We start from the raw sequence: 26624 nt of genomic DNA, 5'->3' as shown, positions 1-26624 counted from the left end.
GATGAACTCACCTATTTCACCCATCCTCCCACCCCCTGTCCTCTCTGGTATCCATCACTTTGTTCCCTATAATTAAGAGTCTGTTCCTTGATTTGTCTCTCTCTTTCTCGATTCGTCTCTCTCTTTCTCTCTCTTTTTTTCCCTTTGCTCATTTTTTTTTGTTTCTTAAATTTCACATATAAGTGAAATCGTATGGTATTTGACTTTCTCTGACTGACTGACTTCACTAACATTATACTCTCTAGCTCCATCCATGTTGTTGCAGATGACAAGAGTTCATTCTTTTTTATGGTTGAATAATATTCCATAATTTATATATATGAATCTTCTCTTTATCCATTTATCTATCAATGGACACTTAGGTTACTTCCATAATTTGGCTCTTATAAATAAGGCTGCAATAAACATAGAGATGCGTGTATCCCTTTGAATTAGGGTTTTTGTATTCTTTGGTTAAATACCCAGAAGTACAATTAGTGGATCATAGAGTAGTTCTATTTTTAATTTTGTGAGGAACCTCCATACTGTCTTCCTCAGTGGCTGCATCAGTTTGCATTCCCACCAACAGTGGTGGTTCCTATTTCTCCATATCCTCACTAGAATTTGTTGTTTGTGGTTTTTATTTTAGCCATTCTGACAGATGTGAGGTTGATATCTCATTGTGGTTTTGATTTGCATTTTCCTGATGATGAGTGATGTTGAGCATCTTTTCATGTGTCTGTTGGCCATCTGTAGGTCTTCTTTAAAAAAAAAAGATTTTATTTATTTATTTGAGAGAGAGCACAAGCTGGGGGAGAGGCGGAGGGAGAGGGAGAAGCAGACTCCCCGCTGAGCAGGGAGCACCCTGTGGGGCTTGATCCCAGGGCCCTGAGATCATGACCTGAGCTGAAGGTGAACGTTTAACCGACTGAACCACCCAGGTGCCCCTGTGTGTCCTCTTTGGAGAAATGTCTGTTCATGTCTTCTGCCCATTTTAATTGGATTATTTGGGGGGTTTTTTGGTGTTGAGCTGTATAAATTCTTTATATATTTTGGATACTTAACCTTTATTGAATATGTCACTTGCAAATATCTTCTCCCATTCAGTAGGTTGTCTTTTAGTTTTGTTGATTGTTTCCTTTACTATGCAGAAGCTTTTTATTTTGATGTAGTCCCAATAGTTTGCTTTTGTTCCCCGTGCCTCAGGAGACATATTTAGAAAGATGTTGTTAAAGCCAATATCAGAGAAATTACTGCCTGTGCTCTCTTCTAGGATTTTTATGGTTTTAGGTCTCACATTTAGGTCCTTCATCCATTTTGAGTTTACTTTTGTATATGGTGTAAGAAAGTGGTCCAGTTTCATTCTCTTGCACATAGCTGTCCAGTTTTCCCAACAACATTTTTTGAAGAGACTGTCTTTCTCCTTGCATATTCTTGCCTCCTTTGTCGAAGATTAATTGACCATATAATTGTGAGTTTGCTTCTGGGCTTTCTGGTCTGTTCCATTGATCTATGTGTCTGTTTTTGTGCCAGTACCATACTCTTTTGATTACTACAGCTATGTAATATAACTTGAATTGTGGAATTGTGATATCTCCAGTTTTGTTTTTCTTTTTCAATATTGCTTTGGTTATTCAGGGTCTTTTGTGGTTCATACAAATTTTATGATTGTTCTAGTTCTGTGAAAACTGCTGTTGGAATTTTGATAGGGATTGTATTAAATCTGTAGATTGCTTTGGGTAGTAACCATAGATCTGCTTTCTGTTACTCAAAATTGGGTTGCATTTTCTAGAATGTTATATAAATGGAGTCATGTGGTAAGTACTCTTTTCTAACTGGCTTCTTTCATTCACCGTAATTATTTTGATTCATCCATGTTGTTATGTATATCAATAATTCATTTTTATTGCTGAATAGTATTCCATTATATGAATATGCCACAATTTATCTGCTCACCATTGATGGACATTTGATTTGTTCCAATTTTTGGCTATTAAAAATAAAGCTTCTATGTGTGTACAAGTCTTTATATGGATACATACTTCCATTTCTCTTGGGGTAAATACCTGGAAGTGGATGGCTGGTTCCTATGGTAAGGGTGTGTTTAAGTTTTTAAAAAACTATTTTCCACAGTGGTTGTACCATTTTACATTCCCACCAGCAGTGTATGAGGTTTCCATTTTCTTCACATGTTTGCTAATACTTGCTATAGTAAGTGTTTTTAATTTTAGACAGCTGAACAGGTGTATAGTGGCATCTCAGTGTGGCTTTTATTTGCATTTCCTTTATAATTAATGATGTCAGATATCTTTTCATATGCTTATTTGTCTTTTGCCTACATTATTATTGAATTTGGAGAGTTCTTTATATATTCTGGAAAGAAGTCCTCTATCAAATATGTAATTTACTAAGTATTTTCTCCCATTTTGTAGCTCGTATTTTCATTCTCTTAAGGGTGTCTTTGGCAAGATAGAAATTCTTAATTTTGATGGTGTCCAATTTATCCATCTTTTTTTGTAGGCTATGCTTATGGTGTCATATCTAAGAAATCTTGCCCAACACAAGGTCTCCTGTGTTTTCTTTGAGACGTTTATAGTTTTCGGTTTTATATTTAGATCTTTGAACCAATTTGAGTTCATTTCTATATATGGTTTGGATTGATGTTTGCTTTTTTGCATATGGATATCCAGTAGTTCCAGCACCATTTGTTGGAAAGACTATCCTTTCTCCACTCAACTGCCTTGGAACCTGAAAATAAGTTATCCATATCTCTTTCCTTCTGGACTTTCTATTCTGTTTCTTTGATCTGTTTGTCTAAATTTATACTAATATCACAAAGTCTTGAAAGTGTAGCTTCATAAGTCTTGTAATCTGGTAGCGTTAGTCCTCCAATTTTGTCTTCTTTTTCAAAGTTGTTTTGGCTATTCTAGGAGCTTTACATTTCCGTATGAATTTTAGCATTAGCTTGCCAATTTCTACAGACAAGTCTGGTGGGATTTTTATCTGTAAATCAATTTGGGGAGAATTGACATGTTAACAATACTGAATCTTCTGATCCATGAACACTTTATGTCTCTTCATTTATTTAGGTCTTCTTTAATTTTTCCCCGGAATATTTTATAGTTTTCAGTGTGTAAGCCTTTTACATCTTTTCAGACTTTTCTAAGTATTTTATACTTTGGATGCTATTTTTTAATGATGAAATTTTTTAAAATTTCAATTTCTAATTGTTTATTGCTAGGTATTAGAGATAAATTAATTTTTTGTATATTGATCTTTTATCCTACAAACTTGAGAAATTCATTTATTAGTTCTAGTATCCTTTTTATAGATTCCATCAGGTTTTCCCCATAGATAATCATTTTATCTGCCCATAAAGATAGTTTTGCTTCTTCCTTTCCGTTTTGAATACCTTTTATTTCTTTTTCTTGCTGCATTGCGCTGACTGGAACCTTCAGTGTACTATCAAATAGAAGTCATGAGAGAAGACTTCCTTGCCTTTGTCCTGATCTTGGAGAGAAAGCATTTGTCTTTCACTATTAAATATGATGTTCGGGTTTTTTCTGTAGAAGTCTCTTATCAAGATGAAGTTTCCTTCCATTCCTAGTTTGCCAAGGGCTTTTTTTTTTAATTTGTAATCACGAATGGATGTTAGATTTGTCAGATACTTTTTCCCCATCTATTACAATGATTGTATAATTTTTTTAGCTTATTAACTTGGGTAAATTACATTGATTTTCAAATATTAAACCAATCTTGCAATCCTGAGATAAACCCCACTTCGTAATGTAGCATCTTTTCATATATTGTTGGATGTGATATAGTAAAATTTTGTTTAGAATTTTGTATCTGTGCTCATGAGAGATATTGGTCTGTTGTTTTCTTTTCTTGTAATGTCTTTGTCTAGTTTTGATAAAGCAAAAGTTGGCCTTAAAAATGAGTTGGGAAGCTTTCCCTTCTCTTCAATTCTCTGGTAGAGTTTGTGTAGAATTGGCATTATTTCTTCCTTAAATGTTTGGTAGAATTCACCAGTGAAGCATGTGGGTTTGAAGCTTCTATGTGAGAAGGTTGTAAAGTACACATTCTATTTCTTTAGTAGTGCTATTTAACTTACATCTTTATTTTTGAGTAGTTTATGTCTTTAAGGACTCTGTCCATTTCATTCTGAATTTATTGATATGAATTAGTTTATAATATTCCCTTATTATCCTTTTAATATATATAGAATTTGTATTGATGTCACCCCTCTCGTTTGTGTTGTTGAAAATTTGTGTCTTCTCTTGTCTTTTCTTGATCAATATGGCTAGAGGTATATCAGTTTTATTTATCTTCTCCAAAAACTGTCTTTTCATTTCACTGACCTCTCCATTTTTCTGTTTTCCATTTTATTTCTGCCTTGATCTTTATTATGCTATTTCTTCTCCTTACTCAGTGATTAATTTTCTTTTTCTAGTTTCTTAAAAGTGGACGCTGAGGAAGCTGAACACTGTGTTAGCAACATCCCACATGTTGACATGTTTTCAGTTTCAGTCAGTAAAAAGAAATAGTTCTTAATTTCCCTTTTGCTTTCTTTTACCCACAGGGTTACTGAGAAATGTATTGTTTAGTTTCCACATATTTGGAGATTTTTCAAATCTGTTAATTTCTAATTTAATTCTATTGTGGTCACAGAACATATGTTGAATAACTGAAATCCTTTTAAATTTATTGAGTCTTGTTTTATATCCATGTATTCTGGTAATAGATGAGAATATGGTCTATTTTGGTAAATATTATGTGTCTACTTGAAAAAAATGTGTATTCTGATGTTGGGTGGAGTGATCTATAAATGTCAATTAGATCAAGTAGGTTGATAGTGTTCAAGTCTGCTATATCTTTACTGATTTTTTATATTTTTTTCTGTCAATTATTGAGAGAGGGGTATTGAAATCTCCAACTATAATTGTGTATTTATTTGTTTCTCTTTGCCATTCTCCTTAGTATATTTTGGAGTTCTTTTACCAGATGCATAAATATTTAGGTTATGTCTTTTTTATTAGTTGCCATTTCTATCATGATGGAATAACCTCCTTTATCCTGGTGATATTCTTTGCTGAAATTGACTTTGTCTTATAGTAATATAACCACTCAAGGTTCCTTTTGATTTGTGTTAGCATAGCATAATTTTTTCCGTACTTTTAACCTACTTGTATCTTTCTATTGAAGATCATTCTTGTAGACAGCATGTAGTTTTGGCTTGTGCTTTTTTTATCTGGTGTGACAACTCTATCTTTTAATTAGGGTGATTATACCATTTATATTTAATGTAATTATTTCTATGATTACATTTAAAGCTACTGTCGAATATTTTCTATGTGTCCCACCTGTTCTTTGTTTCATTTTGTTTCTCTTTTTCTTCCTGCTTTTGTGTTGACCGAGTACCTTTTTTTATTTTATTTGTTGACTAATTAGCTACAACTCAGGTTTTGTTATTTTAGTAGTTGCTTAATGGTTTGTAGTGTTCATCTTTAACTTACCACAGTCTATCTTCAAATGATGTTATATGATTTTGTGATTGGTATAAGAACCTTACAATACATAGCATACTTCCATTTTTCCCCTCCTGGCCTTTGTGCTATTGTTTTCATACATTTTACTTTTACATCACACCATATTATTTTTTTTGTTTAACCAATAAGTTAACTCTTTTATTGAAGTATAGTTGATGTAATATTAAATTAGTTTCAGATGTACAACATAGTGGTTCAACAATTATATACATTATGAAATGCTCACCACAATAAGTGTATTACAGTATTATTGACTGTATTCCCTACATTGTACTTTTCATCCAGTGACTTATTTATTTTATAACTGGAAGTTTGTACCTCTTAATCCTTTTCACCTATTTTGACCTTATCCCCACCCTCTCCACTTTAGCAACCAGTTTGTTCTCCATATTTTAGAGTGTGTTTCTCTATTTTTTGTTGTTTGTTCATTTGTTGTTTTTTTTAATTCTACATATAAGTGAAATCACATTGTATTTGGATATTTAAATAGTAAGAAAAGCCTTATATATTTACCTATGTAGTTACCAGTTCTAATGTTCCTCACTCTTTTGTGTGGATCCACGTTTCCATCTGGTATCATTTTCCTTCCGCTTAAAACTATTTCCTTTAGCACTTCTACAGTGTAAGTCTACTAGCGATGAATTCTTTCAGTTTTTGCATGTCTCAGATAGTCTTTGTTTTGCTTTTGTTTTTGAAAGATCTGAATATAGAATATTAGCTTGATAGTCGTTGGGTCCCCTCTCTTCACTGCTTTAAAGACATTGCTCTACTGAGTTCCATTATTTCCAACAAGAAATATGTTGTCATTATTATCTTTGTTTCTCTATACGTTGTGTGTGTGTTTTTTTCCTTTGGCTGCTTTTAAGATGTTCTCTTTATTGATGGTTTTGAGTAGTTTGATTATGATGTGCCTTCATGTAGTTTTGTCCATGTTTCTTGTGCTTAGAGTTTATTGACCTTCTCGGATTTGTGGGTTTATTGGGTTTGCCTGTTTGGAAAATTTTAGGCTATTATTTTTTCAAAATTTCTTATATTTCCTCTCCTTCATTCACTCTAAGTACACATATATTAGGCCACTTGAAGTTGTTGCACAACTCACTGAGTTCAGTAGAGGCATGGGTTTTTTAGTGTGGGTTTTTTTAACATATGAAACACAGTTATAACTTTTTTAAAAAAATTCACTTATTTGAGAGAGAGAGAGCATGAGCGGGTGGGGCAGAGGGAGAGGGAGAGATCATCTCAAGCAGACTTCACGCTGAGCTAGGAGCCCAATGTGGGGCTTGATCTCATGACCCTGAGATCGTGACCTGAGCTGAAACCAAGAGTCAGATGTTTAACTGACCGCACCACCCACGCACCCCAGTTACAACAACTTTTTAAATGTCGTTGTCTGCTAATTGTAACATCTGTGTAGATTATGGGTTAGTTTTGATTGATTGCTTTCTATCTTCAGTATGGGTCATATTTTAGACTTATTCAGACTCTTGTTAGAAATCTACCCTCTTCCTGTGTGCTCTCAAGCCAAAGGGAGACTTTTGGGTTGGAAGGAGATACTTCTGAATTCAACTACAGATCAGTGCCACCCAGTTCTCATCTCTATCTTATTCTAGGCATACCATACCCCCTACCATCCTTACCTTTCTGTGGACACCTCTGTCCTTCTATTTATTTACAATATTCAAGAGCAGCAATGGGCCAACTGGTCCCTACCCAAACATCCAGGCCACATGCCTCAAGAATTCCTTTTTGCACAGCCCTGTGATGCCCTTGGCCTGCCTACTCAAGTAACTCCTTTACCACTAATTTAATTCTCTGTGTTTCCATGTATAGGATTTTACCTAGCCGTATGGCCTGCTGTCTCTGCCAATTCAAAAATAATATTGAGGTTGTCTGCAAGACAGTCAAGCTGCATTGTGACAGTGAATGTCTGACAAATGCCACACATTGTGGTGAGTCTGAATTGCCTCATGGTAAATTTTTAAATTTTTATTTTATTTATGTTTTTTTATTTTTAATCAACCATGATAAAATTTTTAACTAATGATGTCATTGCATTATTTTTATTCATTCAGAGTCAAATCCCTAAATCTCTCTTTTGTTAAGAAAGATTTAGTTATTTATTTGAGAGAGAGAGAGCACGCGAGTCGAGGGAGGGGCAGAGGGAGAGAATCTCAAGCAGACTCCCCGCTGAGTGCGGAGCCCAGCGCGGGGCTCGATCCCATGACCTTGAGATCATGACCTGAGCCAAAACCAATAGTCGTATGCTTGAGCCACCCAAGCACACCTCAGATCTCTAAATTTCTAAGAACTATTCCTTTGTTAAAAGTCAGATTCTCAGTTATGTTATTAAATTAATTACCCCCAACTGAAAAGTTGTTGATAGAGTGCCTCACAGTTTGTAAACTGATTTTATATGCATTAGATCTCAGGTGCCCTTTGTCTTATAGGACAGGTGAAGATACATTTTTATTTTGTTTATTTTTACAAGTAATATACTATAAGAGTAAAAGTGGTGCTGATTTATAAAAAAGTGTTATTCAGAGCCTGAGACTCCCTGTTCCCTAACCAGAAGCTGCTACCTTCTAATGGATAGAGAGGGCTCATCAAAAGGAATGAGATCTTGCCATTTGCAACGACGTGGATGGAACTGGAGGGTGTTATGCTGAGTGAAATAAGTCAATCAGAGAAAGACACGTATCATATGACCTCACTGATATGAGGAATTCTTAATCTCAGGAACAAACTGAGGGTTGCTGGAGTGGTGGGGGGTGGGAGGGAGGGGGTGGCTGGGTGATAGACATTGGGGAGGGTATGTGCTATGGTGAGCGCAGTGAATTGTGCAAGACTGTTGAATCACAGATCTGTACCTCTGAAAGAAATTATGCAATATATGTTAAGAAAAAAAAAAAGAAGAAGAAGATAGCAGGAGGGGAAGAATGAAGGGGAGTAAGTTGGAGGGGGAGACGAACCATGAGAGACGATGGACTCTGAAAAACAAACTGAGGGTTCTAGAGGGGAGGGGAGTGGGGGGATGGGTTAGCCTGGTGATGGGTATTAAAGAAGGCACGTTCTGCATGGAGCACTGGGTGTTATGCACAAACAATGAATCATGGAACACTACATCAAAAGCTAATGATGTAATGTATGGTGATTAACATAACAATGAAAATTTAAGAAAAAGATAGAGAGGGCTCTTCTATTCTTGGATTGTCCAACTCTGAACTTGTTCTGAATCTTAAGCTTTTCTGTCTAAAAACACTCAGGTGCTTTTAAGTGTTTTTCTGTATACTATGTTTTATTGGCACTAACTTGATGACTTCCAAAATGTGCTTTTGCACTTGGATAGCTGGAATACAGGTCCTTATCAATGATCTAGGGTACATCAGAAATAATACTAAAAAAAAAAAAAAGAAATAATACTTTGCTACTTCTGTAAGTAAGTACAGTGTTGCTTATTTTTCAAAACAATTTTTTTACCAATTATATTACTCCCTTCTCCCTTAGAGGTGGGTAGAATAGGCATGTTTAATCTCCGTTTACAGGTGAGGAAGACTGTGATCAGAGGTGTTAAGTGCTGTAGCCTAGCACTCAAGTGTCTCATTTTGCACTCTCGGCAAGCCTGTTGCTCCTCCTTTCTCGTGACCCTTATTACCTCCTCCTCTGACCCTCACCACCACCACTAAAAATACTTCCCGATCTTCTGGAAAAGAAACCCAGCAGCACAATGCTGTGCCGTCTATACAAGCTGTGCACCTGACCTTCAGATAGTTGGAAGCTCTGAACAGTTCCCTAAATAAAGCAAGAAATATTAGAAATGAGAGTGAAGTAGGCATCTGGCAAAAGATTCTTTATCCCTTCTGCATGTTAAAACCTCAAGTATCATTCCATTGATTTATTGAACATTCCACATTGACATATCTCTCACACCTGGGAAATATCTTAACCTAGACCCCAGATCCCTGCCCAAATTTAAGCAAAGAGCCAGGGTGGACATAGTGGGTTTTTTTCTGTTTAGAGCTTATGTTATGTGAGCTGCAATATATGGGAGCAGAGACCAAGCAAAGGAATTGGTGGGTAGGTAGAGAGGGCATGTCCAGATGAGGACCTGCTAACAGTGGGTGTTGTCATGGGCATCTGTGATGGCAGCAAGAACACAAGCATGCTGAAGAGTGCAGGCAGGAAGCATCTGAAGCAGAACAGGATGGGGTATATGAATGCCAGGAGTCACATTAGATCTGCACACAGTTTAGCTGAGTGTCTTCCAGCCTTGACTTTTTTTGAGTACTGCACAGTCGAGCCTTTGGGGACCCATGGAATAATCCCAAATACAGTTATTCACACTATGGATGGTTCTGAGTAAATAGCTGCTTTTTCAAAAAATACCCTTTTCTCCTTTTGTTGTTGCCAATCAGAGATTCAAGTTTGAGTTTGTCTCCTCTCTAAATGGTACTCAAATATTTGTTGATTCTTAATTTATTTGGGATGTATGACTGTGGACTGACAAAAAGCTATACTATCAGTCTTTCATTATCAAAACTAGTCTCTTCTTTGTTGACAGATGAAGAATTATCTGTAAGGAACGCAGAAGGATCATTCATGAAGGTATTGAAATCCCGGAAGAAGAGCACCAGTACTGAGCTGACGATTGAGCCAGAGAAGGCATCCTCAGACAAAAATGGCGTCAGTTTAGCCTTTCTGAATGAGCAGCTAGACTTTAATGATGAAAGTGATGTTATTAGTGCGCTGAATTACATATTGCCTTATTTCTCAGAGGGAAATCTAGAAGATGTAGAATCAACGTTATTACCATTCATTAAACTTCTGTTTTCAAATGTGCAAGATGGAGACAAGCCCATGGGTCCCTTGACAAACAACACAGGGAACACTTCTCTTAAACCTGGACCCAACAATTCAACTTACAAAAATAAACTGAGGAAACTCTATTCTCTAGAAAATTTATTAGATGCAGAAATTCAAGAAAAAATTGATGAGGTGAAAAAGAAAGAAAAAACTGCCATGCTTATACATTCCGGCCTTTTCGGTCCCAAATTCAAACGCCAAATCTTTCCAAAGAAATTGGAAACTACCCAAGCACAGGAAAAGAGCCTCGCCAAGGCTGAGAGTGTAGGGAAAAAGATGCTGAGAGTAAAAAAGGTTATCAAGGGCCCAAAGGGCCTAAAGAGAAGGCACTTCAAACAAGTGGGCAATCAGAGAAACTGGCGGCAACAGAATGCCCAGCCATTTGTGGAGAATAGGGCCAAAGAAAGAAGGGTCAGTAGACCGTCCCCAAGGGAGCTGGAGCAGCTTCACATGGCGCAGAGGCCCAGGAAATTAGTGGGAGACTCCTTCAATACGGAGCCTTCGTTCATAAAGGAGCACAAGGCAGCAGTCTCTTCGTTCGTGAAACAATACTCCTTGGGCAGGCCTTCTGCCTCCACTGCTCCAAAATCCCTACCTGAGGTGAAAAACAAATCAAAAGACTTAACCTACACCATTTTTGTTTTAGAGGATGCAAATGCTAGAGTTAGGAATATGAAGGCTTCTAAACCAGTCTCACATTCCAGAAAAAAGTACCTCTTTCATAAAACTCGCTCACGTGTGGTCCACAGAGCACCCAAGGCCAAGCTGAGTCGAAAATTCAGAAAGAAAAGTCCTCTCAGTAATAGGCTGATGCTTGCAAAGAGGCCTCCATTCTCTGCCATCAGGAGCCTCATAAATTCCCCTTCACGGGAGGCTTTTTCATCTTCAGGAGAACTAAGTTCTCAGGAAAATCCCTTTCCAGAATTATTAACTCCTTCAGAGCCTTTTAGACAAAACACTACTGTAGAAAACAGTACTGCACAGAATGTTTTTGAGAACCTATTTCTACAAGAAACATGACTGTGCCAAAACAAACCCTCTTTGAATTCAGGAACCATAAGAATCTTTCCAGTGCATATTCTACAGCCACCACAGACAACTTTATGCCAACTGTTAAACAAACCAATGAAACACGATGGATATACCACAGCACGGGCACTGAATTGCCCCCGAAGCCCACAGGCTTCACTGTGTCGAAGCTTTCAGCCCCAGGTGACCTATTTGAAATTCAGCTAAACCAGCAGCTACGGTCCCTCATCCCGAACAACGACGTGAGAAGGCTCATTTCTCACATTATCCGGACTTTGAAAATGGACTGCTCGGAGACCCACGTGCAACTGGCCTGTGCCAAGCTCATCTCCAGAACAGGCCTCCTGATGAAGCTTCTCAGTGAGCAGCAAGAAGTAAAGGTGTCCAAGGCAGAGTGGGATACGGACCAATGGAAGACTGAGAACTACATCAATGAGAGCACAGAAGTCCAGAGCAAACGGAAAGGGCAGGAGTCCAGTGAGGTGAGGAAAACTCCTACAACATGGGATCTGGACTTTGAGTCAGTTTAGGACATGCCATGAAAGCGCCCAAGGACAAAGGCCAGGGGGCTCCTAGTCTGGGTCTTGTCTTAGCCAGGTCACATTGGCTAAGACAGTGATCTGCCACTCTGCTCATTTAGACAAGAGTGCCACTATCCCCAGGGTAGACGAGAAGGGACCTAACATACCAGATAAACGAAATTTTGAAGAAAAGGCTAATGATAAGATTACATAACACATTAGATTTGGTGTGTTCCTTAAGAACCTGTAAGCCACTCATCTGAAAGAATGGGGTCTATTTTAGAGGAGCTGAAGAATAGTTAGCTTTCATCTTGTGCCTTTGTTTTCTAAAAAAATGATTATTTTTTTAGCTCACAAAAGAAGTTCCAGGTTATGGCTATAACAACAAACTCATCTTGGCAATATCTGTGACTGTAGTAGTGATGATTTTGATTATAGTTTTCTGTCTCATTGAGGTAAGGACAACTGTTAATTCAGATTTTATCTTTATAATAGATTCAGAACCCACAAACTGAAAATCAAAGCCACTTTCCCACCTACTACTACTTGATGTTCCTCTTCAGTCTGGAGGACTGAGATATGCTTTGTTCTCTTTTTGCAAAGTATATTCCAGGGAATTTTAAAGGAACCCCACTGACAGGAGATCTGTGGATTGTAACCAACGCGACAAGCCATTAGACTGTTCTGAGACATTAAGTTTAAGCAGGCCAGAGTTGACATGATAGTAACATTTCTTCAACTCCAAATTATGTTGATTAGATGTACTCACCAGTCACTCTCAGACTACCACTGATTTCTTTCCTTGGCTGAAATGATGAGCGAGATAGTCTCCACCCTCCTGGAGCTATCAGTCATCCGAGAAAAAAGGACATGGCTTACAGATAAAAATGTCATCTTGTTGATTAATTAGATTACTTAGCAGCTTTCTCCTCCACCGTGTAAGGTGTTATGTAACTAGGTTCAGTTAAAATACTGCAGCTAAAATCCTGCATCAGACTCTTCCAAAGCATGTCCTATTTATAGTCGCCTGTTGCTGGAGCTTGCCTGTTTACCTTTTCTCCAATCCTATAATGACTCCTTACTTTTCCCAACAGGCAGGTGCTAAGGTTTTTAAAAGAATGATTTAACAAGTTGACAGTCTTGACTCTATCCTACCAATCCAACCTAATTTACCTTATCTACATTTTCTACTGTTGTGGCAGGCCTCCATTCCAACCAAAGCAGCCCCTCACCACACCCCAGTCACCCCATGCCCATTCCTGTTTCTGTCGGTGACTTTGCCCATCTGAAATTCCCTTAATTTGCTCTGCCTGTGGAAGTAGCGTGAATCTCTCAAAAGCCAACTGAAGTTCATCTTTCTCCATAAAGCCTTCCCTGAATACTCCAGCGCTCCTGGTCCTAGTCCTTCTGTGAGATTTGTCACCATTTCTGAGGGTCTACAGTGATGCATTCCCCTCCCCTGATAACAAAAATAGGGTAAACAATTTTTTAAAAGGCAGCTCCCCAAGAGAGAAACACCAAGGTCAACACATGGAGCAGAGCAGAGCAGAGATATGTAAGGATCAAGTGGCTTCCTGGTTTATCAGACCTGAGTGAAACCTGACTGGATATATTAACTGCTAAAGAGAAACGTGTCTGTCTTCAGGAAGGTTGGTCGGTAGTAAAAACATAGAAATGGTGAAGAAGAGCCCAACATGGGCAGTGCCCATCCTCGGCTTGCCCGAGAGTAGGAACGGCACCTCAGGCAGCAGATGAAAGTCAGGCCCACTAGTGAGGCTGTGCCTGGCGGGGAGACGGGTGGATCTGGCTACTTCAGTCCTTTCTGTTAAACACTGGATTCAGCTGGTTACTTTCCTTCTAATTCTCTTCTCACCAAATAGCCTTCTGATTGTGCTTCAGTGTGCCACGGAGGCCTGTGTCCATGGGAGGTAATTCCGAATCATGTAGACACAGATGCCCTATCTGTGGAACAGATATGTTTCTCATTGTCAAGTCCTAACCTGGCATTCTGATTTTGATCAATCCTGGGGCATTGATAAAGTGAGATTGCCTCTATAGGAAGAAGTGAGTTCGCTTTTGATGAGGACAGAGTCTGATTTCTGAGCCCAGGAGGCTAGGAACTGGCGTGGAGTCAGCTTACCAAGGTCTCTGGGAAGATAAAGCATTGGCCATTGTCCAGATAGTACCCTCTGCATCTCCAGGTGGCACGTGGCCTTTGGTTTTTAGGGAAGTTCTATAAATTCCTATTGCTGTTTTTAATTTCTTAACCTTGTGTTTGTATTTATGAGGTTTCATCATTTTGCCTCCCTACTTTGATGATAAGCTTTTCGATGACAGAGACCATGCAGTGTTTTTCCTTTAAGACAATAGTAGTGTTCATAGGAAGAGAGATGAGACATTATGTCAACTTCACAATGAGGAATAAGGCAGCCTAATATTTATTTGAAGTAGCATACAGAGTCCGGCAATAGACAGACCCATGTATTACTAGGACTTCTGAAATGTTACCTTTTAGTATTCAAACCAGCGGAAGAAAATAAATAAGTGGTAATAGAACAACTGCTTCATTATTGGGGAGGAAAATAACAGCAGATACCCATTCCTCACCTTAAAACAAACATATTTCAGTAAATGTAAAAAAAGAAAACAACCCATAAAACTATTAGAAGAAAACAGAAGCAATATTTTTATCATCTGGTGGTGGAAAAGAGCTTTCTGACCCAATACCACAGGCAGAAACCTTTGATAGATTTGATCATCCTGTCTGTGACACCATTAGCAAACGTGGGACTGGTTTATGCCAAGCCTAGGAAGAAGAATTTTCCATATCTGATTTAATCCCCACAATCCTGTGATGACAATATTACCATCCCTCTTTGATAACTGAAAGAGGATGAGCTTAAGGGATGGCAAAACCCAAAGCAGAACCCCGTTCCGCCTGACTGCAGACCCTGTGCTCCGGTTCCACGTGTTCTGTCTCCTTAAAGATGAAAACACTGGCAAATATTTGAATCATTGAAATTCAATGAAAGCTCCCGAAAAGATTAATATATTTACTATAAAGAGAGTTTTATAAATCAATAGGAAGACCAGCAATCCAGGGAGGGTGAAGGGGGCAAGGACTATGAATGATGGGCAAGGACCTATCTGCCAGTCCTCTCCTCACGCATTCTGGGATGTGGGTCTTGTTAAGGAGGCCTCTGTTGCCTCTATGCTGGTTTCTTCTATGCTCTCCTAACATTTGTTGTCATTTATATTTTTTAATATGTATAGAATCCGTTTTGTTTTTTGGTATGGTTGAGGTGAGGGATCTAACTTTTTTTTCTCCCTACCTAAAGATCCAGTTACTTTAAAATCTTTTATTGAATGGTTCATTCATTCTTCACTGATCTAAAGTACTATTTTTATCTGGACTCTTATCAATCCAGTTTTCTTTCCCTGTACCAGTATCACACTATGTACTTAATTCCGGTTGCCTTATAATAACATATTTTGATGTCTGCTACGGTAAGCTCCTGCTCTTTGGTCTTCTTTTTCGTACATTTCATACCTAGGCTTGCATATTTTCTCCACCAAATGTCAGCTGGCCAGTTTTTGTTAAAAAACAAAACAACTATCTTGAGATTTGAATAGGATTGTTTTGAATTTGTAGGTTAATTCGAGGAGAACTGCCATCTTTGCAACATTCTAGGAACATGGTATCTCACATCATGTACTCATTTCTTCTTAATGTCCTTCAGAAGAGTTTTAATATTTTCATCTCATAAGCCTTACCCATTCTTTGCTATAAGTTCATTCCTAGGTACTTTATGCCTTTTATTGATATTGTAAACGAGATCATTCTTCCATTTGTTGATTAGTTATTTGTGGAATGTAGGAGAGCTATTGTGGTTTGCATGTTGAGCTCTTGATTTTGTATCTAGCCATCTTAGTGACTTCTCATACTTCAGTAAAATTTTAGTTGATTCTCTTGGGCCTTTTAGGTTGTCCATAATTTCATATGCAAATATGTTTTGTTTCTTCCTTTCCAATACTTCATTTTTCCTATTGCATTGATTAGGACCTCGTCAACAATGATGAATAGTAGCAGCAATAATAGGCATCCCACTCTTGTCTTTGACTTTGAAACAATGCTGCTGCTTAGCTTTCTGGTAGATGCTTTTCTTTTCTTTTCCTACCTCTAAGAATTTTTATTAGAAATTACTTGTTGAATGTCATCTAAAACCGTCAATAAGACGTATTGCCAGCTACACACAAGATCCCAAGTTAGGTACAGTGGAAGAGTCATAGGACTATTAAGCAAACCGAATTCCTGTCCTCAAAAAAGTTACCATCTCACTGGCTAGGTAAGACTTAAAATACAAAGGAATGAATAAAGATTTGGAGGCAGTGGTCATCAAGATGGGTAACTGTGATCACGTTTCCTTCCAAAACAGATTTATTCTCAGAGAACAGCATCCGAGGAAGGTAAAGAAGGAAGCTCAAGGTAAATATGAGTCTGGCAATTGTTAAAGTAGAATTTTAGAACTAGATTTTAGAACTCCTCTCTATTTCAATCCCCTTGTTTTACGCCCAGGACACCACCAAAGGCAGAAAGAATACTTATTTGGCCTAATGCTTTGCCTGGATCCAGCAAAATTAGCTCCCCAGCCAAACCTGAGTTAGAATGAGACTGGCAGAGAGCATCTGCTGTCACCAGTCCTGTAAAGAAAGAGGGTGGAGGTGGGGAGGTGTTGGTTCCTGCTGGTAGTGAGCATCAGGCCTGGCCGGAGGCCTTCTCGGAGGCTCTGGGGAAAGGATAGGGAGGGCCACAAAGTCTTAGGCTAAGAGGGCTAGTCTTCAAGGCTGATGGAAGGCAAGATATATGGCTCCTTCCTGTAAAGTGGCAGGAAAACTTTTTCTTCCTCCTCCTCCTGGTTTTCGAGCCCCCACTCTCCATTCCCTTTGTGCAGACCCCATAGAATTGTAACGGGGAGAGGCCTTAGATAATAGTTTGTCTCTTCCTTTTATAATAAGGAAATGGAGAAGAAGAAAAGGAAGGTAAATTGCCCCGTGGTCATACAGCTAGTGAGTGTCAGAAGATGGTTGCTTTCCAGTTGGGCACTCCTCCTCTGATTACGCTGTTCTTGGGCTGCAAGCTACATTTTATGTCACAATTCAGTACACACATACCGTAGAGACGTAAGCAGTTTCTAAGACAAACTTACTATACACTCTTTCTCTATAGTGTTTGTATTCAAAAAGAATATTTTGTGTTTTAGTGGTAGTTGTGACCTTTAAGCTGATTTCACGACATACTCACCAGTGACAGCCTGCAGTGTGAAAGTCAGGGAGCTAGGTATCTTTGCTGGTTGGACTCAGGCATTTTCTTGGTGCGATTCAACTTGCAGGATAAAGCAGCTAGGGAAATAGAAGCACCTCTCCTGCCCCCTCCCCAGGAAATGATGTCTATGAGACTAAGTGCATAGGAGACCAATGTAAAATACCTCCGGAGAGTAAGGTGCTTCTGCCGTGCGACTGCACGGTTTGTTCACTGCACGAGGGCACTTGGCCAAGGGCCCAGGTGAGCGGGATGAAAATCCTGCCTATACTCCATGCCGAGCCACATACAAACATCTCTGACATTGTGGGGCCATTACAGACAGACATGGGAAAATTCTGGAAGCCCAGCATGCATGGGATTATTTTCAAGATCCCAGGCCTGTGGTGATTTTGCTTCCTGTGATTATGGACAGAGGTGTCCTAATAAGACCAGAGATGCACATTGTGAGAGGCATGGGAAATGGTATGAATCACTAATTGTCTGCGTGTGTGTTTCCTCCAAGGGGCTTCTTTCAATCCCTGCTGCGGAAGAGATGCTCAACAGAAAGTGAGAGTCAGGTAAATCTGAGCAGGGTAAAGTCCTGTGGCTGGAGAGTGCAGGGGAAATGCAGAATTAACATCGTCCTTTCTGTTTTCTAGGAGGGCTTTTTCTGGAGAAGGCGGCCACTTTGGCTTCGGGACATGTACAGACCTCTTAATGCCACACGCAAGAAAAACATGGCACAGGAATGGGAGCAAGATGGCGGAGGAGTAGGAGACCTAGATTTTGTCTCGTCTCAGGAATTCAGCTGAGTAGGGATCAAACCATTCTGAACACCTACGAACTCAACAGGAGATCGAACAGGAGAGTAGAAACAACTCTCTGAACAGAGAAGCGACCACTTACTGGAAGGTAGGACGTGCGGAGAAGTGAATCCGAGGCGATATTCGGGAGGACAGACGGCGGGGGAGGGGCCTCCGCCGGCCGCTTCTGGCAAGTGCTAGAGCCGCGGAGCACAAAATCGGACCTTTTAAAAGTTGGCTCGGCGGAGGGACGTCGCTGCAGTGGCTAAGCGGGGGGTGGAATCCTCCCGGGACAGTGTGGTCTCAGGACCCTTGGGGTCACAGAGAGACCGGGGGTGCCTGAGTGCGCCAGAGCTCCCAGGTGTCGGGGCGGGGAAGCCGGTTGCAGATACGGAGCCGAGGCGCGGGCTCTCAGCTCGGGGTTGCCATAAACTGTGATCTGCGGCCCAGTCGGGGCACGGCTCCCCCAGCAAGGACCCAACAAGCAGCAGATCCGGGGAGACTCCCCTTCCTTCCCGGGGAGGAGCGGTGCGGGAACGCACTGCAGGGATCTGCTGGGTTTGGAGACTCCGAGCGGGGTCGGGTGCCAGAGATAGCAACGCTCGATCACAGGCCGGGTGAGCACGGAGTGCGGCCAGAGACCGGGGACACGGGAGTGACTGCTTTTCTCTGGGGGCGCACTGAGGAGTGGGGCCCCGAGTTCTCGGCTCCTCCGGGCGGAGACTGGGAGGCCGCCATTTTCGCCCTGGTCCTCCAAAGCTGTACCGAGAGCTTGCAGGGAACAAAAGCTCCTGAGAGCAAACTGGAGCAGCTTCCTTAGCCCGGACCGACAAGGGCGGGGCAATTCCGCCTCCGGCAAAGACATTTGGAAACCACAGCAACAGGCCCCTCCCCCAGAAGATCAACACAAACAGCCAGCAAGCCAAGACCAAGTTGATCGATCAAGGAGAATAGGAGAACTCCAGCGCTAGGGGAATACTGCACATAGATTCATGGCTTTTTTTTTTTTTTTTTTTTTTTACCATGATTCATTATTTCATCAAAGTTAATTTTTGTTGACTTTTTTTTATTTTTCTTTTTCCCTTTTTCAACCAACATCTTATAAATCCCTTTTTTTAAAAAAAAAAACATTTTTTATTTTTTTTTCATTTTTAGAGTCATATTTTATCCCTTCATAGTAGTTATCCTTGTTTTTGGCATATATATATAAGTTGTTCTCTCTTTAAAATTTTGAGGTACAGTTTCTTCTAACAGATCAAAATATACCCTAAACCACTAGTGTATGGCTTTGTTCTAGTCTCCTGCCGGATCACATTCTCTCCCTTTTTCCTTTTTTTTTTTTTTCCTTAAATCTTCTTTCTTTTTTCAAACAACTTATCTTACCAAGTCCTTTTATAAAATCTTTTATAATTTTCATCTTTACAGTCATCTTCCATCCCTTCATTGTATCAACCCTTATTTTGTACATATATGTCTTTCTTCCTTTAAAATTTTAGGAGGAACTTTTTTCTAACAGACCAAAATACGCCCAAAATCTAGTGTGTGGCACTGATCTATGCACTAGCCTGATCATATTTGATCATATTCTGCCTTTTTTGAATTGTTTTGTTTTTGTTTTTATCTTTTTTTTCTTTTTTTTTTCTTTTTCTCTTTCTTTTTTCTTTCTTTCCCTTTCTTTTCCCCTGGTTTCAGGTCTTTTCTGATTTGTATACAGTATATTTCCTGGGGACGTTGAAACCTGTTAGCCTTTTGTTCTCTCATTCATCTATTCTCCTCTGGACAAAATGACAAGACGAAAGAAATCACCTCAGCAAAAAGAACAAGAGGTAGTACCGTCAGCCAGGGACCTACTCAATACGGACATTAGTACGATGTCGGACCTAGAGTTCAGAATCATGACTTTAAAGATACTAGCTGGGCTTGAAAAAAGCGTGGAAGTTATTAGAGAAACCCTTTCTGGAGAAATAAAAGAACTAAAATCTAACCAAATCGAAATCAAAAAGGCTATTGATGAGGTGCAATCAAAAATGGGGGCACTAAATGCTAGGATAAATGAGGCAGAAGAGAGAATCAGCGATATAGAAGACCAAATGATGGAAAATAAAGAGGCTGAGAAAAAGAGAGAGAAACAACTACAGGATCACGAGGGCAGAATTCGAGAGATAAGTGATACGATAAGACGAAACAACATTAGAATAATTGGGATCCCAGAAGAAGAAGAGAGAGAGAGAGGGGCAGAAGGTATATTGGAGCAAATTATAGCAGAGAACTTCCCTAATGTGAGGAAGGAAACAGGCATTAAAATCCAGGAGGCACAGAGAACCCCTCTCAAAATCAATAAAAATAGGTCAACACCCCGACATCTAATAGTAAAACTTACGAGTCTCAGAGACAAAGAGAAAATCCTGAAAGCAGCTCGGGAGAAGAGATATGTAACCTACAATGGTAGAAACATTAGATTGGCAACAGACCTATCCACAGAGACCTGGCAGGCCAGAAAGGACTGGCAAGATATCTTCAGAGCACTAAACGAGAAAAATATGCAGCCAAGAATACTATATCCAGCTAGGCTATCATTGAAAATAGAAGGAGAGATAAAAAGCTTCCAGAACAAACAAAAACTAAAGGAATTTGCAAACACGAAACCAGCTCTCCAAGAAATATTGAGAGGGGTCCTCTAAGCAAAGAGAGAACCTAAAAGCAGCAAAGAGCAGAAACGAACACAGACAACAGACAGTTAACAGTCACCTTACAGGTAATACAATGGCACTAAATTCATACCTTTCAATAGTTACCCTGAATGTAAATGGGCTAAATGCCCCAATCAAAAGACACAGGCTATCAGATTGGATTAAAAAACAAGACCCATCCATATGCTGTCTGCAAGAGACTCATTTTACACCCAAAGACACCCCCAGATTGAAAGTGAGGGGGTGGAAAACCATTTACCATGCTAATGGACACCAAAAGAAAGCTGGGGTGGCAATCCTTATATCAGACAAACTAGATTTTAAAACAAAGACTGTAATAAGAGATGAGGAAGGACACTATATCCTACTTAAAGGGTCTATCCAACAAGAAGATCTAACAATTGTAAATATCTATGCCCCGAACATGGGAGCAGCCAATTATATAAGGCAATTAATAACAAAAGCAAAGAAACACATTGACAACAATACAATAATAGTGGGGGACTTTAACACCCCCCTGACTGAAATGGACAGATCATCTAAGCAAAAGATCAACAAGGAAATAAAGACTTTAAATGACACACTGGACCAAATGGACTTCACAGACATATTCAGAACATTCCATCCCAAAGCAACGGAATACACATTCTTCTCTAGTGCCCATGGAACATTCTCCAGAATTGATCACATCCTAGGTCACAAATCAGGTGTCAATCGGTACCAAAAGATTGGGATCATTCCCTGCATATTTTCAGACCACAATGCTTTGAAACTAGAACTCAACCACAAGAGGAAAGTCGGAAAGACCTCAAATACATGGAGGCTAAAGAGCATCCTACTAAAGAATGAATGGGTCAACCAAGAAATTAAAGAAGAATTAAAAAAATTCATGGAAACCAATGAAAATGAAAACACAACTGTTCAAAATCTTTGGGATACAGCAAAGGCAGTCCTGAGAGGAAAGTATATAGCAATACAAGCCTTTCTCAAGAAACAAGAAAGGTCTCAAATACACAACCTAACCCTACACCTAAAGGAGCTGGAGAAAGAACAGCAAAGAAAGCCTAAACCCAGCAGGAGAAGAGAAATCATAAAGATCAGAGCAGAAATCAATGAACTAGAAACCAAAAGAACAATAGAACAGATCAACGAAACTAGGAGCTGGTTCTTTGAAAGAATTAACAAGATTGATAAACCCCTGGCCAGACTGATCAAAAAGAAAAGAGAAATGACCCAAATCAACAAAATCATGAATGAAAGAGGAGAGATCACAACCAACACCAAAGAAATACAAACAATTATAAGAACATATTATGAGCAACTCTATGCCAGCAAATTAGATAACCTGGAAGAAATGGATGCATTCCTAGAGATGTATCAACTACCAAAATTGAACCAGGAAGAAATAGAAAACCTGAACAGACCTATAACCACTAAGGAAATTGAAGCAGTCATCAAAAATCTCCCAAGAAACAAAAGCCCAGGGCCAGATGGCTTTCCAGGGGAATTCTATCAGACATTTCAAGAAGAATTAATACCTATTCTCCTGAAACTGTTCCAAAAAATAGAAATGGAAGGGAAACTTCCAAACTCATTTTATGAGGCCAGCATTACCTTGATCCCAAAACCAGACAAAGACCCCATCAAAAAAGAGAATTACAGACCAATATCCTTGATGAACATGGATGCAAAAATTCTCACCAAAATACTAGCCAATAGGATCCAACAGTACATTAAAAGGATTATTCACCACGACCAAGTGGGATTTATTCCTGGGCTGCAAGGCTGGTTCAACATCCGCAAATCAATCAACGTGATACAATACATTAACAAAAGAAAGAAGAAGAATCATATGATCCTCTCAATAGATGCAGAAAAAGCATTTGACAAAGTACAACATCCTTTCTTGATCAAAACTCTTCAGAGTATAGGGATAGAGGGTACATACCTCAATATCATAAAAGCCATCTATGAAAAACCTACAGCAAATATCATTCTCAATGGGGAAAGGCTGAGAGCTTTTCCCCTAAGGTCAGGAACACGGCAGGGATGTCCACTCTCACCACTGCTATTCAACATAGTATTAGAAGTCCTAGCCACAGCAATCAGACAACAAAAAGAAATCAAAGGCATCCAAATCGGCAAAGAGGAAGTCAAACTCTCACTCTTTGCAGATGATATGATACTGTATGTGGAAAACCCAAAAGACTCCACCCCAAAACTGCTAGAACTCATACAGGAATTCAGTAAAGTAGCAGGATATAAAATCAATGCACAGAAATCAGTGGCATTCCTATACACCAACAACAAGACAGAAGAGAGACAAATCAAGGAGTCGATCCCATTTACAATTGCACCCAAAACCATTAGATACCTAGGAATAAATCTAACCAAAGAGGCAAAGGATCTGTACTCAGAAAACTATAAAATACTCAGGAAAGAAATTGAAGAAGACACAAAGAAATGGAAAAACGTTCCATGCTCATGGATTGGGAGAATCAACATTGTGAAGATGTCCATGCTACCTAGAGCAATCTACACATTCAATGCAATCCCCATCAAAATACCATCCACTTTTTTCAAAGAAATGGAACAAATAATCCTAAAATTTGTATGGAACCAGAAGAGACCCAGAATAGCCAGAGGAATACTGAAAAAGAAAAGCAAAGCTGGCGGCATCACAATTCCGGACTTCCAGCTCTATTACAAAGCTGTCATCATCAAGACAGTATGGTACTGGCACAAAAACAGACACATAGATCAATGGAACAGAATTGAGAGCCCAGAAATGGACCCTCAACTCTATGGTCAACTTATTTTTGACAAAGCAGGAAAGAATGTCCAATGGCAAAAAGACAGTCTCTTCAACAAATGGTGTTGGGAAAATTGGACAGCCACATGCAGAAGAATGAAACTGGACCATTTCCTTACACCACACACAAAAATAGACTCCAAATGGTTGAAAGACCTAAACGTGAGACAGGAGTCCATCCAAATCCTAAAGGAGAACACAGGTAGCAACCTTTTCGACCTTAGCCGCAGCAACTTCTTCCTAGAAACATCGCCAAAGGCACGGGAAGCCAGGGCAAAAATGAACTATTGGGATTTCATCAAGATAAAAAGCTTCTGCACAGCAAAAGAAACAGTCCACAAAACCAAAAGACAACCGACAGAATGGGAGAAAATATTTGCAAATGACATATCAGATAAAGGGCTAGTATCCAAAATCTATAAAGAACTTATCAAACTCAACACCCAAAGAACAAATAATCCAATCAAGAAATGGGCAGAAGACATGAATAGACATTTCTCCAAAGAAGACAACCAAATGGCCAACAGGCACATGAAAAAGTGCTCAACATCGCTTGGCATCAGGGAAATCCAAATCAAAACCTCAATGAGATACCACCTCACACCCGTCAGAATGGCTAAAATTAACAAGTCAGGGAACGACAGATGTTGGCGGGGATGTGGAGAAAGGGGAACCCTCCTACACTGTTGGTGGGAATGCAAGCTGGTGCAACCCCTCTGGAAAACAGTATGGAGGTTCCTCAAACAGTTGAAATTAGAGCTACCGTTCGATCCAGCAATTGCGCTACTGGGTATTTACCCCAAAGATACAAATGTAGGGACCCGAAGGGGTACGTGTACCCCAATGTTTATAGCAGCAATGTCCACCATAGCCAAACTGTGGAAAGAGCCAAGATGCCCATCGACAGATGAATGGATAAAGAAGATGTGGTATATATACACAATGGAATATTATGCAGCCATCAAAAGGAATGATATCTTGCCATTTGCAACGACGTGGATGGAACTGGAGGGTGTTATGCTGAGTGAAATAAGTCAATCAGAGAAAGACATGTATCACATGACCTCACTGATATGAGGAATTCTTAATCTCAGGAAAGAAACTGAGTGTTACTGGAGTGGTTGGGGGTGGGAGGGATGGGGTGGCTGGGTGATAGATATTGGGGAGGGTATGTGCTACGGTGAGCGCTGTGAATTGTGCAAGACTGTTGAATCACAGATCTGTACTTCTGAAACAAATAATGCAACATATTTTAAGAAAAAAGAAAAAGAAGAAGATAACAGGAGAGGAAGAAAAGGGGAGTATGTCAGAGGGGGAGACGAACCATGAGAGATGATGGACTCTGAAAAACAAACTGAGGGTTCTAGAGGGGAGGGGGGTAGGGGGATGGGTTAGCCTGGTGATGGGTATTGAGGAGGGCACGTTCTGCATGGAGCACTGGGTGTTATGAACAAACAATGAATCATGGAACACTGCACCATAAACTAATGATGTAATATATGGTGATTAACATAACAATAAAAAATTAAAAAAAAAAAAAAGAAAAAAAAAAAAAAAAAAAAGAAAAACATGGCACAGAAGCTGCATGACAGGGATTCTTCTGATGAGGATGAGATTTTCAACAAGGAACCGGGGTACCTGATTTGCAATTCTTACCTCAAATGAGTAAATTATGAAAAGTTGAATTGTTCCTCTGCAGAGTAAAAGCCTTTGGTATTCTTTTCGCAGAGAGAAAAGTGAAGCCCCAGCAGAGAAGGCTCAGGCCACAGATTCCACCACTGAAGAGCTGGGTGACGAGAGCGAGACCCTCACCGAGATTGTCATCGAGTGAGCCCGTCCTGCCTCAGGTCGCCTACGAAGCTTATGTTCTGATATTGGCTTCTCAGCATTGCTTGTAAAATACTTATTTTTCTCCTATTAAAATGTATGAATTCATAACCAATTCTAGCCATGTGGTAAGGAATTAAAATGGAACTAGTTAAACATGTCCATCCAGGGAACAGCGGCCACAGGCGTGAGGAGCAGGACTGAAGCTGGAATCCCTCGTGGGAGCCAGTGTACTTCCACAAGAGCAGTGCAGGCAAAGGAGGATGAGTAGGGGCGTCGTTCCCTCGTTTCCCTGATCAAATCAGTCTCTGGAAACTGGAAAACATATATTCAGGGAATGTAGACTCTTAAATCAGTTAGCAGTTTATTCTGGTGCTCTCTCCCCTGGCTATTCACAACACGCTTGACCTCCTGCCCAGAGAGGACCATCTATTTCTGGCCCCTCTCATAAGGTCTTCGGCGTTGCCAGAATATTTGGATCACTGAGACTAGCTCCACTGCAGGGCTAAGCCCTGTCTTTCTTCCCAAGTACTCAAACTCATGCACCAAATGTGTGCCCTGTCTTGGCAAGTAGAGGGTTCTTCAGCCTTACAAGCCTGTGGATAATTCACATTGGGGTGTTTGGGGTTTGTTTTCTTAAAAAGAAAAAAAAAGAAGAAGAAGAATGTGTGAGAGCATTAATTACCCAATCTGCGGAAAAGGCAAAAATTCCTCCACTCCTGCGCACCCGGGTGGTTCAGTTGGTGAAAACATTAAACTCTTGGTTTCAGCTCAGGTCATTATGGATGTCCATACACGTAATTGGTGCTCATCACTGGGGGGCTAGTGGTGGTGAACATTGGGGGCCGGGGGAATCGCATCACTAGCTTTCAGGTTACAGCTGCTTTCCATAGATTCAAAGCTGCTGCTGCCACTCAACAGACTGCTGAGGTCACCACAACCCGCACAGTCCCAAGCCCGGTGACGAGTGGGGTAATATGGAGTCCAACGTGCACCCTGCACGTCTGCTACTGCAGAGGAGGAGACAGTGGCTTCCACCTTTTCACCTTCCAGATTTCACACAGGTACATTTTATTGGCAGAACCCTGCTGTCAAGGGAATCTGTGAAATGTGGTTTGTGGGCTTCCAGCACCTGCAAAGAAAGGGATAGAAGTGGGTGTCAAGAGCCAACCAACACAATCCAACAAATGGGTGTGTGTTCAAGTCTTTCTAAAAGGGAGGTGGAGTCTACAAGGAGTAAGACGGTGGAGAG

The 26624-nt window shown here is 39.9% G+C and overlaps 1 protein-coding gene across 1 annotated transcript in view; it reads left to right on the top strand.

The window, feature by feature from the left end:
• The window catches only part of LOC118356362 (leucine-rich repeat-containing protein 37A2-like), a 64333-nt gene extending 38556 nt beyond the window's left edge, over window positions 1-25777 (top strand). Inside the window, 9 exon segments of the mRNA XM_035724458.1 lie at window positions 7359-7477; window positions 10087-11399; window positions 11402-11899; window positions 12289-12393; window positions 16375-16424; window positions 17764-17818; window positions 17900-17977; window positions 25115-25179; window positions 25274-25777. Coding sequence (XP_035580351.1) covers window positions 7359-7477; window positions 10087-11399; window positions 11402-11899; window positions 12289-12393; window positions 16375-16424; window positions 17764-17818; window positions 17900-17977; window positions 25115-25179; window positions 25274-25376 — 2386 coding nt within the window. The 3' untranslated portion in view covers window positions 25377-25777.
• Window positions 25778-26624: the final 847 nt, after the last annotated feature.

Source organism: Zalophus californianus, chromosome 16 (genome assembly GCF_009762305.2).
Source record: "Zalophus californianus isolate mZalCal1 chromosome 16, mZalCal1.pri.v2, whole genome shotgun sequence".
In the NCBI taxonomy this organism is placed as follows: domain Eukaryota; kingdom Metazoa; phylum Chordata; class Mammalia; order Carnivora; family Otariidae; genus Zalophus; species Zalophus californianus.
The sequence above is the reverse complement of the archived record's forward strand: the minus strand, read 5'-3'. Positions and strand labels throughout refer to the sequence as shown.